The sequence below is a fragment of the Dromiciops gliroides genome, chromosome 1 (assembly GCF_019393635.1).
Source record: "Dromiciops gliroides isolate mDroGli1 chromosome 1, mDroGli1.pri, whole genome shotgun sequence".
In the NCBI taxonomy this organism is placed as follows: Eukaryota; Metazoa; Chordata; class Mammalia; order Microbiotheria; family Microbiotheriidae; genus Dromiciops; species Dromiciops gliroides.
The window spans coordinates 504,591,232-504,608,907 of NC_057861.1; the positions used below are offsets into that span (position 1 = coordinate 504,591,232).

Sequence of the window (17,676 nt, forward strand, 5' to 3'; positions counted from 1 at the left end):
GGGGTGGAGTGGTGAGTTCTGGGGAGAGGGGGAGGGAACTCCTGCCCAGTCAAAGTCTCTTTTGGAAGAAAGAGCATAGGTCACTCTCCTGTGGGACACCTTTGGTGGTATAGCCCTGAAGCAAATCCTGAATCCTGAGAATGGGTGGAGAAACACAGAACCAGCTAGGAAGATCCTTGTGTCCCCACAGGGTGTTTGGAAATAATTGGGACTCTGATGAGGAGACACCTGCCCTGCCCCGGCACAGAGGGCGCTCTGTTCGGTCGACAAAACTTCCTGACTCGGATGGTTATTTCAGTCACGGTGAGCCCCGCTATCATCAGTCCATAGCCCCATGGCCGTAATCGGTTCCTGACCCATCAATTGGACACTCCTGATCCCACCTGGAGGGTTCCTTCCTTCCCCTCTTTTGGGTTATTCTTCACATTATAATGGTCACATAGCTTATGTATGATGTGACCCTGACAACAACTCTGCGAGGGCTCTAAAACAGTGATTACTACCCCCCATTTCGCATTGAGGGAAACTCAGGCTCAGAGAGACTCAATGGATTTTAGAGATCATGTAATTTAAGACTCTCATTTAACAGATAGGGAAACTGAGTCTTACTTAAGCCCACATAGGTAGTAGTAAGTCAGGACTCAAACCCAGATCCTCAGACTCCAAATTCCATAATCTCCATATCTCCAGTTAAGTGACTCACACAATAAGTCCATATCAGTTGAACCTTAAAGCAGTCCACTGAATTATATTGCCTCCAAGCTGGTGGCTAGTGGGAAATGGGGCGGTGCTAGCTATAACCCCAAACCAGCTTGTTCCCCTGGCTTGGGGGTAAGAATTGCTCTCCTGCCTCTGCCTCAGCCCCAGCCTGCTGTGGCATCCCCATGGGCAGGTTTCCCTGGCAGAGCTGGAAGCCATATTACCCCTGCCCCCTGCATCCTCTCTGCAGACTCAGACAGCTTCAGGGAGCCGGCCGCCCCACAGAAAGGACTGGATCGGTACCTGGACAGCCTCTTTGACCCTGTGCTTGCTTATGGAAACACGGTATGGAGCCTCCCCTTGGCTTTCAGGGAAGCGGTGATGGGCAGGCCTGGAGTAGAGTTGGGGGAGGGAGATGAGAGGCAGCACAGTTGAATACACAGAAACACATGACACAAATACACATACTCTAATGGCTCACCTTGAAAGTTTTCACAGTGTTTCATTTGCATTATCTCATTTGATCCTCACAGCCCTGAGAAGTAGACACTCGTATTACCCCTATTTTGCCAATTTTACAGACTGAAGAAAGTGTATCATCCAGTTCACCGACCCAGCCTAGAAGGTCTAGGTGGGATTTGAACCCATGTCTTCCTGACTCCAAGTCAAGCTCTCTATTCACTGTACCATACAAGCACCATCACATGCATGTGAACGAATGGGAAAGCATTTATTAAGCATTTACTGTATACCAAGCCCTGTGACTTGGCATCAAGTCCTGGAGATACAGATCTAAAAGTTGAGACTGTGAGAGCCCTCAAGGAATACCCATAAGGAAGTAGCAGCTAGGGAGGGAAAATCAGGGATGGTGAGTAGATTCAGAGGGGAGTAGCTTGGCATATCCCTTCCAGGAATATAATAAGAGCAGAGGGACTTGATCATGATTCACACCTCCATGATTGGAAGGGAGTGGTGAGCAAAGGAAACATCATCACACATAGACACCCCATCACACACATAGCCTCTGGAATCCTCTCTCTCTCTCTCTCTCTCTCTCTCTCTCTCTCTCTCTCTCTCTCACACACACACACACACACACACACACACACACACACACACACACACAGAGCTAGGGGACAGGGGACAGGGAAAAATCCATAACTGATCCACAGAAATAGGAGGGAAGGAGGAAGGAAGGTTGGCCATTGGGATTGAAGTCAAGGACTTATGGCAGGAAGTTCTTCAACCCCTCCCTCCTCCCATGCCCCTTGACCTAGCATGCTTGACCTTCATATTCCTGATCCTGGCTTCCCTCTACCCCAACACCATCAATTCGAACTGTCCCAGCTGTCCCCTCCCCCACACCCTGTAAGTCATTTTCCCATTCTCCACCCTACAGCCCCCCAACCCCCAAGGGGCATCAGGTTGTTATTCTGCACTAAATCCACCCTGAGGACACAGTTCAGAACACCACTGATCCCCTCCCAATTTCAGACTCTTCTCCCTTCCCATGCCCAAGAGCCCTCCTCTACTCAGAGTCCTCTTTAGTGATGGGTGGGCCTTTCCCCCATGTTCATTATCTTCTCTGGTCAGAGGCACGTGACAATTTCCTCCACACTCACAATTTATACCAGCACGCCAGAAAAAATCAGAAAGCTTCATGCTAAGCCTTGGCATCCCTATTGTGCCCTATTCCCTAACTCTCTCTGTGGAGACATGCAGAGGTAGCTGGTCCTGCTCAGTCCTTTCCAGGAGGAGATAGCCCCACGTGGTTAATACCTCCCTCTTTCAGGGCTACTGAATTGCCCTGGAACCCCCCATCAGCACCAGCCATCATCTGATGTCACTCTCTACCATGAGACAAGATTATTGGGATCCTGGAAGGGAGTCAAGGCCTCACCCCCTGCTCCCTACCCTCGGGCCTGGTGCCACTCTTTTGCCCCCATTTCTAGGATGTTGAGAAGCCTGCTGCTATCTCCTATAGGATGAAAGGGGGGAGGTCATCCCAAAGGGATGAGGAGCCAGCGGAGCCCCCAGAATACCCCAAGAACCAGGTCAGTAGTACCTCCTAATTATTCACTCCACCCCTCCCCACCCCCTAGTCTAATCAGCCCCAGACTTTCCTTAGTTCTCCCACAATTCTGAGAGCAGACCACACCAGGGTAGAGGTCAGATCCCTTATTGAAGCTCAACATTATAACGCTCCAACCCTAGGGATCTGGACAGAGAGGTCAGGGATGTGGAACCCTAGAGCAGGTGCTGGGGCTGGGTATAATCTCTCTGGGGTCCCTTCCTCACCATACAGGATGACTCCTCCTCCTCCTCCCTCCCTCCCTCCCTTCTTCCTCTTGGTGTCATTTCCCCTTTCCATCCTTTATTCTTCTTCCACTTTTCCCTTCACAATTACTCAGTCCCTCTAATCTGGGGTGGGTTGGGGGAAATTGATAACAGAATCCCAGAAATAGGAAGGTTGGCTATTGGGACCGAGGGATTGATGGAAGGAAGTTCTTCAACCTCTCCCTCCTCCCATGCTCCTTGACCCAGCACACTTGACCCTCATATCCCTGATCCTGGCCTCCTTCTGCCTCAACACCATCAATTCAAGTAGCCCCAGCTGCCCACTGGAATTCACTCCTGGCCACTCCTTGTTCTCAGTAACCCTCGATCTGGCTGATTCTGACTCCTATGCCCCAGATAACCCCCTGCCTCATTTCCCTGACCCCTTGCTCCTGGCACCCCCTGAACCCCATTGTTTGTAACCTGACAACCAGCACCCACTCCCTCCAGCCGTCCCGGCTGTTCCCTACCCCCCTGAGCCCCCTGATCCGAGTGCCTCGCTGAGCCTGGCACTCTGCAGTCCCAGGCTTGGACCCCTCCACGTTGGCGCTGCAGCAGGCTTTCATCCACAAGCAGGCCATGCTTCTGGTGAGTACATACCTCTCCACCTCAGAACTACCCACCTGGGGGCTGTGGGGAAACCCCTTCATCCTTACTGGTGGTAGAACTTGTCTGCGGGTAGAGCGACATACTACGGGATGGGATGGGGAAGGAACGTTGTAAAGTTACAAAGGGTTCGGGTGATTATTTCCCTGGGGAGGGGAATAGGAGCCGGTGGTCACTTAGCAAAATGGGAGAAGCTTTGCAAATATGGCCGGTTCATGGGGGCCATCTTTTCTTACCTGCTAAGCCCCATGGCCTTTTCTTGGTCCTCATAACTCTTTTTTTTTTTTTTTTTGGTGAGGCAATTGGGGTTAAGTGACTTGCCCAGGGTCACACAACTAGTAAGTGTCAAGTGTCTGAGTTCGGATTTGAACTCAGGTCCTCCTGAATCGAGGGTTGGTGCTTTATTCACTGTGCCACCTAGCTGCCCCTCCTGATAACCTCTTGATCTCTGCCTGCTCTTAACACTATCAACAAGCCCTTCTCTGTGATGCTCTCTCCCTCCTGGTTTACATGCTGCTGCTCCCTGGGTCTCCGTTGCTACTGCCTCACTGCACCTAATTTTCCTTTGCTGGATCTTTACCTGTCTCACCCCCACATGCATGTTAAATGTTTCATGAGGAGGAAATGTGGGGAGAGAACAAGCATTTTGTAGGGACCTTTGCTAAGCACTTCACAAAATATGGTCTCCTTTGATCTACTACTCATACTTGCTCCTCCAGGCCCAGCCCCGAGCTCTCTTCTCTTCTCTCTATACTCTCTTTCTTGGTGATCTCACCAACTTCCATTAGTCCAGTTATCATCTCCACGGAGATCACTCTCAATTCCATATATGCAGCCCCAAACCCTCTCCTGAGTTCCGGTGCCACATCACCAAGGACCCATTGTACATTTCTTTTTTTCTTTTTTTTTTTTTTTTTGCGGAGCAATGGGGGTTAAGTGACTTGCCCAGGGTCACACAGCTAGTAAGTGTCAAGTGTCTGAGGTCAAATTTGAACTCAGGTCCTCCTGAATCCAGGGCCCGTGCTTTATCCACTGCGCCACCTAGCTGCCCCCCCATTGTACATTTCTAACTGTACATTCCATAAGCAACTCAACATATCGAAAACAGAATTCTATCTCCTTTAAATTCCTCCCTCCCCCAAACTTCCTTATTCCCTCTGAGGGGGCCACCATCCTTCAGATCCCTCAGATTTACACTGACAGGGTCATCTTCTACTCTTCTCTCTCCTTCTGCTACATATCCAACCAACAACCAAATCTTGATCCTATCTCCACAATAGTCCTCCCATTTGTTCCCTTCTCTCCACTTGCAGATTTGTTGTTGTTCAGTCACATCTGACTCTTTGTGACCCCATTTGGGGTTTTCTTGGCAAAGATACTGGAGTGGTTTGCCATTTCTCCAGCTCACTTTACAGATGAGGAAACTGAGGCAAACGGGGTTAAGTGACTTGCTCAGGGTCACACAGCTAGCAAGTGTCTGAGGCAGGATTTGAACTCAAGATGTCTTCCTAATTCCAAGCCCAGTGCCCTATCCACTGCACCGCCAAGCTGCCCCAGATGGGCAGTACAAAGGCCCAAAGATAGGGTCCCATGTATAAGGAACAGAGAGAAGACCAGTTTAGCTTTAGGATAAAATATAAACTCCTTAACTTGGCATTTAAAGCCCGCCACAATCTGGCTCCCACTTAGTCTTTCAAAGATTTCCCACTTCCCTTCTTTGGCTTATGTTCTGGACAAACCAGCTGTTCCCAGAACCTGACTTCCATCTTTGGTCTCTGTCACTGTACACAGTGGCCCTCACTCCCTGCAATGAGGCTTGGCTGCTTAGAATTCCTCACTTCTTTTAAGGCTCAGCTCTCATGCCCCCTCTTATGTGAAGCCTTCCTTGATTTCTTCCCCCTGTTATTAATGCTCTACATTTATCTATGTCTATATTTCCCCAGGAAAGCTCCCAGGGGCTGTTTCCTTTCTGTCTTTGTACCCTTAGGGCCTGGCTCAGTGCCTTGCATATTAAAGGTTTGGATGGTATTCCAGTGATATCAAGAAATATTAAAGCATTGAGAGGAAGGGCTCTACCACACTGGGTAAATCCTTTGTTGAAGGTTTTATGGAAGGACATGAATATGAATTGCACAGCGGGGCAGCTAGGTGGTGCAGTGGATAAAGCACGGGCCCTGGATTCAGGAGGACCCGAGTTCAAATCCAGCCTCAGACACTTGACACTTACTAGCTGTGTGACCCTGGGCAAGTCACTTAATCCCTATTGCCCTGCCCCCCCCACACACACCCGCCAAAGAATTGCACAGAACGAGGCATGGAGGGGTTGCAATCTGCACTGATGGAAGGAGTATCCACTCTGATGAAATTTTGAGTGGTTCCTCTTGGTCAAATCTACTACAATGGATTCTTAAAAACAGAACAGAACAAAACAACTCTGTCTCTGGCAAGCTTAGGCAAAAGAAAGCAGCCGCCAGGCCCAGAGCCGAACTCACTAACCGTGAGGAGTTGGCCAAGAAGGGTTGAATAGGAGAAGGGGGAGAAAATCCCAAAGGAGGTAATCCTGTCTGGTCTCCTCTTCTAAGTGGGGTCCTGTTTCTTCGATTGACAGAAGAGGGCAACGAAGGTGGATCAGAGGGACAATGAAGGCCGAGGCAAGGAGGCTGCTGGGAGGAAGGGGATTCTTCCCTCTCCCTACCCCAGCCCGCCCCTTCTCCTTTATTCTCCCCCACAAAGGCGAGAGAGATGACTCTTCAGGCGATGGCCCTGCAGCAGCAGCAGCAGCAGACAGATACAGTCCCCTCTGTTGGATCTTCCTCAGTCCCCCTGGAACCCTCCACCCAGCCCCTGCCCCCCAAAGTGAGTCTGACCCTGAGAGAGGGGTCTGGGGGGTGGGACACAAACATACTCTACACCTGCAGAAGATGCAGTGACTAGAGAGACAGGAGCTAAAAATAACAGGTGATAGAAGGGAGAGATTATGTTGGGGGGGAGGGAGGAGAGAGGAAGCTATCAGAGGAACAGAGAGGAACCAAGCTGTTGGCTCTGGCTTGGTGGCTTACTGACCATGTGGTCTGGGATGTGTTTGCTCGTCTAGAACATGGGGGCAGCCTTTACCATCCCCATGACTCCAGAGGGCTCAGGGACTGCTCTCTAGGGCTCAGAAAGGTTATGGGGAAGGGCACTTCTCTAGCTGAGATGCTGTGTTGGGAGCCAGAGACGGGTCCAGAGCTCACCAGGGTTTTCTTCCTTTTTGGCAGAAGCCAACAGGGCCAGATGTCTCTCTAAAAGCCAAGAGAAGTCCCCCTGCCAAGCCAGTGCTGATCTATGCAGCCCCAGCGCTGGGAGACCCTGGAGGAGTTGGTTTACAGCCCAAGGCCTTAGTATCTGGCTCTCCCTCAAAGCCTCGGGGCTCCATCCCTCGTATTAAGCCAGTGGCCACCCCTATTCGGATGGCAGGGACCCAACACCCTCCTTAAGAACCGTGTAGTTCATTAAGGGGCAGCTAGGTGGCACAGTGGATAAAGCACAGGCCCTGGACTCAGGAGGACCTGAGTTCAAATTTGGCCTCAGACACTTGACGCTTACTAGCTATGTGACCCTGAGCAAGTCACTTAACCCTCATTGCCCTGAAAAAAAAAAGAACCTGTGAATGCTTTATTCTGGGTGTCCCTCTTTCCTCCTTCAGTCCAATCTCCCCTCCAGGCTCTCCTTTGCCTTAGCTTTTGGGAGAGATTTTTCCCTTTCTTCAGAGGGTCCCTGGGAGGTAAAAATAGTTACAGTCTGTGTGACACCTTCATCACCCGAAATATGCCTCTCCAGTCTCACCCTCTCCAGAGCTTGTACGTCACTCCATCCTCAACTCGGAACATTTCCCTCAGCCCACCCAACAGATCAAGACTATCATTCGCCAGTGCCAGCAGCCACCCAGAGCTCCAGATGGTCTCAGGTTAGAGGGGGCCTTGTTTCCCGTCCCCCTTATTCTAAAACCACCCTTACCCATAGGCAAAGTAGGTGGCCACCTGCTCAGAAACATCACCTCAGATTGCATTATTTGTTGTTCATTCTTCTGGCCTAAGCAGAGTCCTCCCCAGGACCCTCTTTTAAGATACATTAAGGGGCAGCTAGGTGGTGCAGTGGATAGAGCACCAGCCTGGATTCAGGAGGACCTGAGTTCAAATTTGGCCTGAGACACTTAACACTTCTAGCTGTGTGACCCTGGGGCAAGTCACTTAACCCCAATTGGCCTCACTATAAAAAAAAGATACATTAAGTCAATTTTAGTCATAACAATTTAAGGAGTGAGGGGAGAGGAGAAAACTAGGTCCAGAACATGGGTGACTTTCCTCAAAGCCAGGATGCAGGGTTGGTGTCTGAGAGCTCCAGCTCCTCATCCCAAATCTCTGGAAAGGCCTGGTAGAGCATGGTCTCCTCCTTCTCCCTCAGTGGACATTGTCACATCAAGTCAAGGCAACAAGCATCTATTAAGCATCTACAATTTGCCAGATACTGTGCTAAGCATCATCTCCCTCCATCGTCCCCACATCCAGGCTGTCCAGTGATGGAAGGACTCTCGGCTTATCCCTATGCATCCAGAGGCTCCTTCCCTTGGGCAGCTATGCCTTAACTTTCCCCACCCTCCATCTGCCTAGGAAGGAAAGTGGGAAGGTGTTTGTGAAGAAATCGGATCCTCATGAAGAAGCCCTCCTGATCCTGAAGGAGCAAATGACCCACTCGCCCCCATCAACCTGGTAGTGGTCAATCCCGTTGTCCCCCCAGCACCTTCCTCTGTAATGTTCCTTATCCAATGCGGGGATCCGTCAAGGTCTAGGTCTCCTCCATATTTCCTTGGGTATGGTGAAAGCAGGAATAGACACACACACACACACACACACACACACACGCATGCACGCACGCATGCACGCAGGTTAATACTGTAAAAGCTTTCCACTTGGCTTGCCATGTGGAGTAAAGTGACTGGGCCTCAGTTTCCTCTTCTGTAAAATGGGGACAATTAACAATTTCTTCTCTGTCTTCTTCATGGAACTGTTGTGAAATTCAATTTAATAATGGATGTGAAAATGCTTTGGAAAATGGAAAGCAGTCTACAATGCATGTAAACACACACACACACACACACAGAACGTGAGGACATAGAATATGGGAGAGCTCAATATTTGGAAAATGAATAAAGGAATGACTGGAGCCCTGGAGAAATCCCTTGGCCCCATGTTAAAAAGCCTTTGGTGCAGGCTAGGTGGCACAGTGGATTAATCACTGGCCCTGGTTTCAGGAGGACCCGAGTTCAAATCTGACCTCAGACACCTGACACTTACTAGCTGCGTGATCCTGGCAAGTGACTTAAGCCCTCATTGCCCTGTTTAAAAAAAAAAAAAGCCTTTGCTTGAATCCTATAACCAGGAATTGGCTTCCTGAACCGGCCCTGCTAAACAACCAGCCCCCTCTCCCCTTCTTCTGCTGCTCCACCCACCACCCAAATCCACTCACACTTGATACTTTCTCTGATTTTCTACCCTGGGTTAGGGAAGGTCCAGGTCCTAGACAGACAGTGGCCTTGGTGAATGCCCGGTGACCAGCACTAGGTCCCAAGGTCTAACCCCAGCTGGCCAAACCTCTAACTTCAGCCTCCAGGCCAACCCTAAGCCCTCCCTCAGGTAAGGGGGAGATGGGAAGTGAACAGGGTGGGAGACACAAAAGGGCAAGACTGAACCCCTAGAAATCCGTTGAGATGGGGGCAGGATGAGAACCCTTCATCTCTCCCGGCCTCCCTTAGGCAGGACCCATAATGCTCCTCCCTTCATTTTGCCAGTTATGGATATAAGCTGGGGTTGCAGTCAAGCCCGGGGTATTGTAGGTACAGGGGTTGACAGGACTGAGCTACCCAAGGTTCCTAATCCTTCTTCCTCAACCTCACCTATCTCACCCTTCCACATACCAGTCTCACGGACACTTATTCCGGAGGAGGATCCCATCCAAACACAGCTCCATCGGCAGAGCAACGAGACCTTCTATAGCTACCAGGGAGTGCCCTGGAAGATATATCTCCGAAAAGAGGTGCCCGGTCTTTATGTATGCTCAGGGACTGTCTGGGGGAGGGAGTTTCTTTTTCTAAAACCAGGGGACAGAGTCTCAGAAATTGCCCCAGGTCTATCTAGGAAGAGGTAGCTTTAAGTCCTGCATCCACCACTAGTGTGACCCTGGGCCATTTACTTCCCTTCTTTCCCTAACTGTAAAAGAGAAAAAGGGGTTTCCAGAGGAAAGAAAATGATAAATCAGGAAATGTTTTTGAAAGAAACAATGCTTTATAAATGCCAGGCATGAGCTGCTTCCTATAGTACAAGGGTACAGTCAAATATTTATTAAATAAAAGAGCTTATTTTTCTGGAGAACTCCCCCTTTCTTAGTTCTTTCCTTTTCCCCTTCTCTCTCTCTCTCTCTCTCTCTCTCTCTCTCTCTCTTTTGCAAGGCAATGAGGGTTAAGTGACTTGCCCAGGGTCACACAGCTAGTAAGTATCAAGTATCTGAGGCCAGATTTGAACTCAGGTCCTCCTAAATCCAGGCCAGTGCTCTATCCACTGCACCACCTAGCTGCCCCCCTCCCCTTCTCTCTTATACCTTATTTTCTTCTCTTTCCTTTTCCTTTTTCATTCATACACACACACACACACACACACACACAATCCCACTCTTACTTTATGGGACCCTGGACTTTGTTTGCCTTAGAAGAAAACAGGCCAAAGGGGACAGAGGGGAGAGTCCCTGTGGACACACACTCAGGTGGTGAGGAGGGAGCTAGCTGCTATGAGTGCATATAGAACTTAGGTCTAGGGGCAGCTCAGTGGCACAGTGGATAAAGCACTGGTCCTGGATTCAGGAGGACCTGAGTTCAAATCTGATCTCAGATACTTGACATTTACTAGCTGTGTGACCCTGGGCAAGTCACTTAACCCTCATTGCCTTGCAAAAAAAGAAGAAGAAGAAGGGCTGGGAGGAGTAAGGTAGTGGGACAGGAGATAAGGTGGAGTGAGTGTGTGGGGGAGCAGCCCCAGTACCTTCCTGTGAACCTCTCCTTCCACAGGTCTTTTACCCCAAGGACAGCTACAATCACCCAGTCCTCCTGGACCTCCTGTTCAGACAGGTGAGACCCCAGCTCCTGACAGCCCCCATAGCAGAGGGAAGATCTCTGAGGGAATCCTGGCAGAAGGCTTTGCCCTTCATTCCCAAAGGGTGGAGGGTGTGGGGCTGGTCTCTTCTCAGCTGGCCGGGCAGGCCTTTTCCCCTAAGAGAAGAGGATGCTGGATAGGTACCTCCGAGACCTATCTCAGGATTCCCTTCCTGTAAGGAGCCTTTCTAGTGCTCTCATTGTCCCCTTCATAGAACTGCAAACTACAGGCTTATTAAATGTTTCTTGAATGACTTGACAAATTCAGAAACCAGACTCACCACAGCACACCCCCTGCCTGGCACTGCCAGATCTCTCTCTGTCTGGGCGGTGGGGTGATGGCAGTGCTGGGAATCCTACCCTGGCGCCATCAGGAACCTAAATAAGCCTTGACCCTCTCCCCTCAGATCCTCCATGACACTTTCTCTGAAGCCTGCATCAGAATCTCTAAAGAAGAGAGGATGAAGATGAAATCCATCTTTGGTAGTAGGGGGATGGGGTAGGCTTGGGGGTGAGCAGATCAGAGCATTGAAGGCCTGGGAACTGACACCCCTTCCACTTGCTCCTGAGAGCTTAGCCTAGAGTTGGCTAGCTGTCAGGTGGCTTCTAACCCAAAGTGCAGACAAATTTCCTTGAGACCATCCCCTTTGCTTTTCACTGAGGTTCAGTGTCCCTCCTGGGGCTGGGATGTTGTAGTCATAGCCAAACACAATTCCATTCTCTCTTATCTCAGTTTTAATTTTTTATTTATTTAGAATTTTATTTTTCCCAAATTACATATAAAAACAAATTTTAACATCGATTTTTTTGTTTGTTTGGGTTTTGGGGGGTTTTTTGTGGGACAATGAGGGTTAAGTGACTTGCCCAGGGTCACATAGCTAGTAAGTGTCAAGTGTCTGAGGCCGGATTTTAACTCAGGTCCTCCTGAATCCAGGGCTAATGCTTTATCCCACTGCACCACCTAGCTGCCCCAACATTGATTTTTTTTTTTGCGGGGCAATGGGGGTTAAGTGACTTGCCCAGGGTCACACAGCTAGTAAGTGTCAAGTGTCTGAGGCCAGATTTGAACTCAGGTACTCCTGAATCCAGGGCTGGTGTTTTATCCACTGCGCCACCTAGCTGCCCCCCCAACATTGATTTTTAAAACTTTGTGTCCCAAATTCTCTTCCTCCCTCCCTCCCCACCCCCCCTTAAGAACTCAAACAATTCAATATAAGTTATACATGTGTAGTCATGCAAAATTATCTCAGTTTTAAAGGGCCCCCATATATATCTTCCTTTTTCTTAAATCACTATGTCTTAGATGCATTACACTCAGGACTACCCTGGAGCCCCGAGTTCATGTGACTCGTCCAGGCCCTAGAGGTCAAGTAAAGAAAGCCCTGGGAATCAGTCCCCTAGAAAAAAAGCTCCAAGAGGATTATCATGGTCTCATGGGAGAAGCATCCAAATAATAATCAGTGGAAGCAGCCCTAATCTGGAGAGTCAAGAGACTGGGTTCTAGTGCCAGGTCTGCAAGTAACCAGTCTGGAGAGATCACTGCCTTTTTCTGGGCCTCAGTTTCTATAAGTTTGTCTCTTAGGAAAGAAGGGAAGGAGAACGAGAAGGAGGAAGGGAAAATGATGCTTGGGGCTCTCCTTCTCTTAGTCCAGAACAAGTTGGATTCGCTACATCCGGTGGTGAATGAGAGTATCAAGAGAGCAGTGGTCAGTGAAGCTCGAGCGGGCTGGGAAGTCTATTTCTCCCGCCTCTTCCCAGCCACGGTAAGTAAGGTCCTTCTCCATCTTCCTGCTCCCGCTAGCATGAGCTGGGCCCCGTGCACAGAAGCGGGGAAGGCCCTGAGCATCTCTCGGGGAATCCTGGCTGAGGGCTTTCCCCTTCATTGCCAAAAGGTGGAGGGTGTGGAGCCGTCTCTTCTCAGAGGGCCAGTCAGGCCTGTTCCCCTAAGAGAAGAGGATGCTGAATAAGCTACCCCTGGGTCCAGTCTTCTCTTGCTTCCTAGGAAGAGAATGGAGAAGGGCCAGGGCAGGGGAAGAAGGGTCGCTGGCACTACCAACCAGCTGAGATGTGTTCCTCCCCTCCTTTTCCCTTGTTTTCTCGGTTCCCTCTTCTGCTGTCCACACTCGTCCCTGCTGTCCATGCTACCCTGGACTCTTGAATCCACATACTATTGTTCCCCTGCAGGGCAGCGTGGGCACAGGTGTGCAGATCCTGGCTGTGTCTCATGTGGGCATCAAGCTCCTTCGCTTGGTAAAGGGCAGCTGGTCATCAGGAGAACAGTTTCGGGTCTTGCGGAGTTACAGGTAACAGGCACTCGGGGTGGAAGCCAATGTGTGTTAGTAAGGACAAGCGTTGGGTGGAGGGCTGGCCTCTCTGAGTTGGAAGAAGAGGTGCCCTTTTCCATCACAGCTGGGTGCCATGGTGGATAAAGTGCTGGACCTGGTGACAGGAAGGACCTGAATTTAAATTTAGCCCTAGATACTTAGTTACTAGTTAGGTGACCCTGGACAAATCACTTAATGCCTGTCTGCTTCAGTTTCTTCATCTGGAAAATGGGGATAATAATAGCACCTGTCTCCCAGGGGACAAAAATGAGTCAATATTGGTAAAGTGCTTTGCAAAGCTTAAAGGTGCTATCCAAATGCTTATTATTATCCGAAAAGGGTGTGAGATTTCTGGGAAAGTCTGGTAAAGCAGGGATCTCAAACCAGGTCAGTTTAGGTCTGCTATAAAGCTCCTCAACTCATATCACCCTGCCCTTTGTTCAGAAGAATAAGTAATCCAATGAATCAGATCTTGTAAAGAGAAACCAGGGTTTGCATAATAGTTGTACAGATAGATTCTTTATATTATATTAAAAATAAACATGCAATTTGAGTTAGAGGGTTAGAGCTTTTCATTTTCTTTCATTTCCTTGTAGCTTTCCCTTAGATAATGAACTGTGGCCTTCTTTTTTTTTTTAAATTTTAATTTTGTTAAATTTTTAAAATTAAATTTTAAATTTAAATAGTATTTTTTAAGTTGTAAATGGGTTACTTTGACTTTTAACTTTCAAATCATGCAACAGCCCAGTAAGGGTAATGATTAAATGAACCAAGATCCTCTAAGTACAAACTACAGTTTATACTTCACTTAACTGTTACATGTTACATGTTTCTCTGAATGCTGTTCTGTTTCTATTTCCCACCATATCTGGGGCTGTCCAAGGCAACTTTTCAAGCTTCTGGCTCCTTTCTGGGAGCCTGTATACTCAGTTGCTATTTGGAGTTCAGGTGTAAATGACTTCATTGGCACTTCTGAGTACTCTGTTAGGTTTTTAGGAGTTTCTAGCCTTGGTGTGCTCTCTTTTCTGAAGGGCCTTTTTATTTTTATTTTTTGGGGGTTTTTGTGTGTGTATGTTTTTTTGGCAGGGCAATAAGGGTTAAGTGACTTGCCTAGGGGTCACACAGCTAGTGAGTGTCAAGTGTCTGAGGTCAGATTTGAACTCAGGTCCTCCTGAATCCAGGGCCTGTGCTTTATCCACTGTGCCACCTAGCTGCCCCTTGAAGGGCCCTTTTAAAAGGCAATACCTCTGGTGATCCATACTGTCACCACTGGTTCATTTTTGGACCATTTTGCCACTTATTTTTTCATAAAGGGACCAGGTCATTATTTCTTTGGAACATTTGGATATCATCAAACAAAACAGGTCTCTCCTATATTAAACAGTATTAAAGAGGTTATTTCCTGATTATACTGCCACCATCTTCCCATGAGGAAAAAGCCAGGGGCAGTCTTTTCTTCCTTTCCTACCCTTGTCTCAGGGATCTCTCCATTGGTCATATGCCAATGTTGGACACATGATTTGGAATTACACCCTTAATGATGCCAATTCCAGCCTGTGACTGGCACAAAACAGCCCTCCCCATCTCCCTTCTCCTTTATGTGGTTTATCCCACTTTCCAACCTTTTACCTTCCATTGAGACTATAGCCAGATACAGGGAAGAAGGAAGATGTCTTTAGACTTTTTGGAGGAAGTCATAGAGAAGTCATCTCTTATTGTATCAGGAGACATGAGAGAGGTTAGGGGATGAGACTGAGAGGAGGGACGTCTTTGCTCCAAATTTATGTAATCTGCAGATATGTCTAAATGAATGAGAATCTTAGTTTATCATCAGTTGTCAATTCACAGCCCTCCCCCCATTTAGGAAGGACCTGGGCACAGGAGTTCCTCACATGAACCTCACCTGGCCCTGCCCCTCTCCCTTCTAGCTATACAGACATCCTCTTTGTGACCATCCCTTCCATAAACATGCTGGAATTCAACCTGGCCAGTGAGAAACTCATTCTCTTCTCAGCAAGAGCTCCTCAGGTGAAGAACATGGTGGACGACTTTATTCTGGAGCTGAAAAAGGTAAGAGACCAGGGAGTAAGGAACAGAGTATAGAGGGAAAGGCAATGTCCCTAGGACAAGGGTCATTGTTCTCTTCATCCTTCATAACCACATAAATATCTGAGCAGTTCTTGCGATTGGGATTAATGTATGCGTATGTGTTTCTGACTGTATGTGTGTGTTTAGACAAACAGCAATTGTTGTATGAATATACATAGAGTGTAGGGGATGGAGGGGAGGTGGCAGTGAAGATTGATTTCGTTTATGTTGAGATGTGGGATGCCTGTGTATTCCTATGTGTATGTTTAAGTCTGGGTGTTTGGAGGATACCCATGTGTGGGGGAAGAACTAGGGCACAGGAGTATTTGTTAAGATACACTTATACATGCGTGTGTAACTACCTATATATATCACATATATGTATATATACATATATATGTGCACATACATGTGCATGTGCACATACGAGTCTGGGTCAGAGGCAGCATGGGGGTAAGACAGAAACCAGGAAGACCAGGTTCAAGCCGTGCTTCTGACATTAGTTCTGTGACTATGAACAAGTTGCTCTCGGTGCCTCTAGGCTATTCTTTGACTATAAATCACAGAGGATTTGCCATCTATATTGGTGAGGGGAGTTTCCCAGCAAAAGTTTCCTATCCCAAGGAATTCACAGATCAGAATAAAAAAGAATAAAGGTATATGTTCCCTAAGGGTGAGAGGACTGCGGAAGAAGCTAGGCTGTAGTGCGTGAGTATAGAAGCATTCTGGGTAAAAATGGCAGACTTTTGTCCATTGGATCCCAATGTCCCCAAACTCCCCTGGGCTTTAGGATTCTGATTATGTGGTTGCTGTGAGAAACTACCTGCCGGATGACCCGAATCTCCTGAGCTTCCACAAGGGTGACATCATCCATCTACAGTCTTCAGAGTGGCCTGAGAGGGGTCAGTGCCTGATGGGGGGCCCCAACTGAACCCTAACTCAGCACCAAGAAAGAGCAGTAATTCCAGGAGCTAGTTAGTGGATAGTAGACCAGTGATTAGCACAAGACACTGCTCTTCCTTGTCCCACACCTTCACATGCCCACAGATCCCTGCATGCATGACAGCCCTAAGCTTCTTGACTTCTTAATTTCCCCACCCCCACCCCCACCCCTGGCCAAGAATAGATGGCATGTGATTTATTATATGATTATCTTCATTCAACAATGTTTATTGATTCCATCCCAACTTCCCACAACCAGATCCTATTTTTTTTCCTGGCTATTACAACGTTTAAGCTTTGCTCAGTAGCAAAAAGTCATAATTCTACCAGCCCCTAGGCCATGACTTACTGGGAGTAATGGGTGGATGGGAAGACTTAAGGGTCATGAGTTGATTAAACCTCTCTGCCTCCCATCTTTCCTACCTATGCCTCCCAGGCTACAATTATGGCTACGTAGTCAGGAAGAAGGTCATCTACCTGGAGGAGCTGAAGAGGGGCACCCAGGACTTTGGTAGGTACTAGGAAAAAAAAAAGTCTACACATAGTATTATGGATTCATTGCGTAGTAGATTATCTTCATGACCCCATTTAGGGTTTTTTTGGCAAAGATACTGGAGTGGTTTGCCACTTCCTTGTCCAGTTCATTTTCCAGATGAGGTAACCAAGGCAAACAAGGTTAAGTGACTTACCCATGGTCACACAGCTAGTAAGTGTCTGAGGCCAGATTTTAACTTAGTTCCTCCTGACTCCAGGGTCAGTTTTCTCTGTCTGTGTCTGTGTCTCTCTCTTTCTCTCTCTCTCCATATGTGTGTGTGTATATATATATATATATATATATATATATATATATATATATATATATATACACATACATAAATATATACAGACACACACACACACAGAGGGATTGGCTTACTTAGGTCCCCTTTCTGCTGGCCCAGGGCAGACAGCACTGAGAGGTGCAGTGTAGGAATCCAAAGAATCCTGCCATGCAGAACCACAGGATTTAGAACTGAAAGAGGCTTTTAAGGTCATTTAATCCAACTTCTTCATTCAAAAGAAGAAACTGGGGCCTAGAGGAGCCAAGTGACTTGCTGAAGGTCACAGAGGAAATAAAAGAACTGAAATTGAACCTGTTTCTAAAGTTCCCAGCCCTCAGAATCCTTCATTTGTGGCTGGTGCCATATTAGCTTCAGCCTCAACATGGTCCCATTAAAGGACAAGTTGGGCTAAGCCACAAGGTGGGGCCAGTTCTTGCCACACCCCAGAACCTGGATAAAGGCATGTGTGCTCCTTTGGTTTCTTACTCTCTGTGTCTCTGTGTATAGTTTCTTACATGTGTTTTTGTATCTCTGAGTATCTGTCTTCCCATGACTCTCTCTACACATATGTGCCCATCCCTATGTATTCATCTCAGAGTGTTTAAATGTGTCTGTATATGTATGTCTCTAAGTTTATATGTGTCATAGGCACAGTGTGTCATAGAAAGCAGCATCTAGG

At 48.0% G+C, this 17,676-nt stretch overlaps 1 protein-coding gene across 1 annotated transcript in view; it reads left to right on the forward strand.

The window, feature by feature from the left end:
* Positions 1-17,676, forward strand: part of MYO15A (myosin XVA) — a 143,790-nt gene that overhangs the window by 83,645 nt on the left and 42,469 nt on the right. The window contains 18 exon segments of the mRNA XM_043997758.1: positions 191-303; positions 893-1,044; positions 2,652-2,760; positions 3,557-3,624; positions 6,376-6,498; positions 6,900-7,116; positions 7,462-7,588; positions 8,292-8,390; positions 9,184-9,217; positions 9,263-9,314; positions 9,599-9,714; positions 10,739-10,798; positions 11,230-11,305; positions 12,470-12,585; positions 13,007-13,125; positions 15,075-15,216; positions 16,025-16,136; positions 16,613-16,687. Coding sequence (XP_043853693.1) covers positions 191-303; positions 893-1,044; positions 2,652-2,760; positions 3,557-3,624; positions 6,376-6,498; positions 6,900-7,116; positions 7,462-7,588; positions 8,292-8,390; positions 9,184-9,217; positions 9,263-9,314; positions 9,599-9,714; positions 10,739-10,798; positions 11,230-11,305; positions 12,470-12,585; positions 13,007-13,125; positions 15,075-15,216; positions 16,025-16,136; positions 16,613-16,687 — 1,910 coding nt within the window.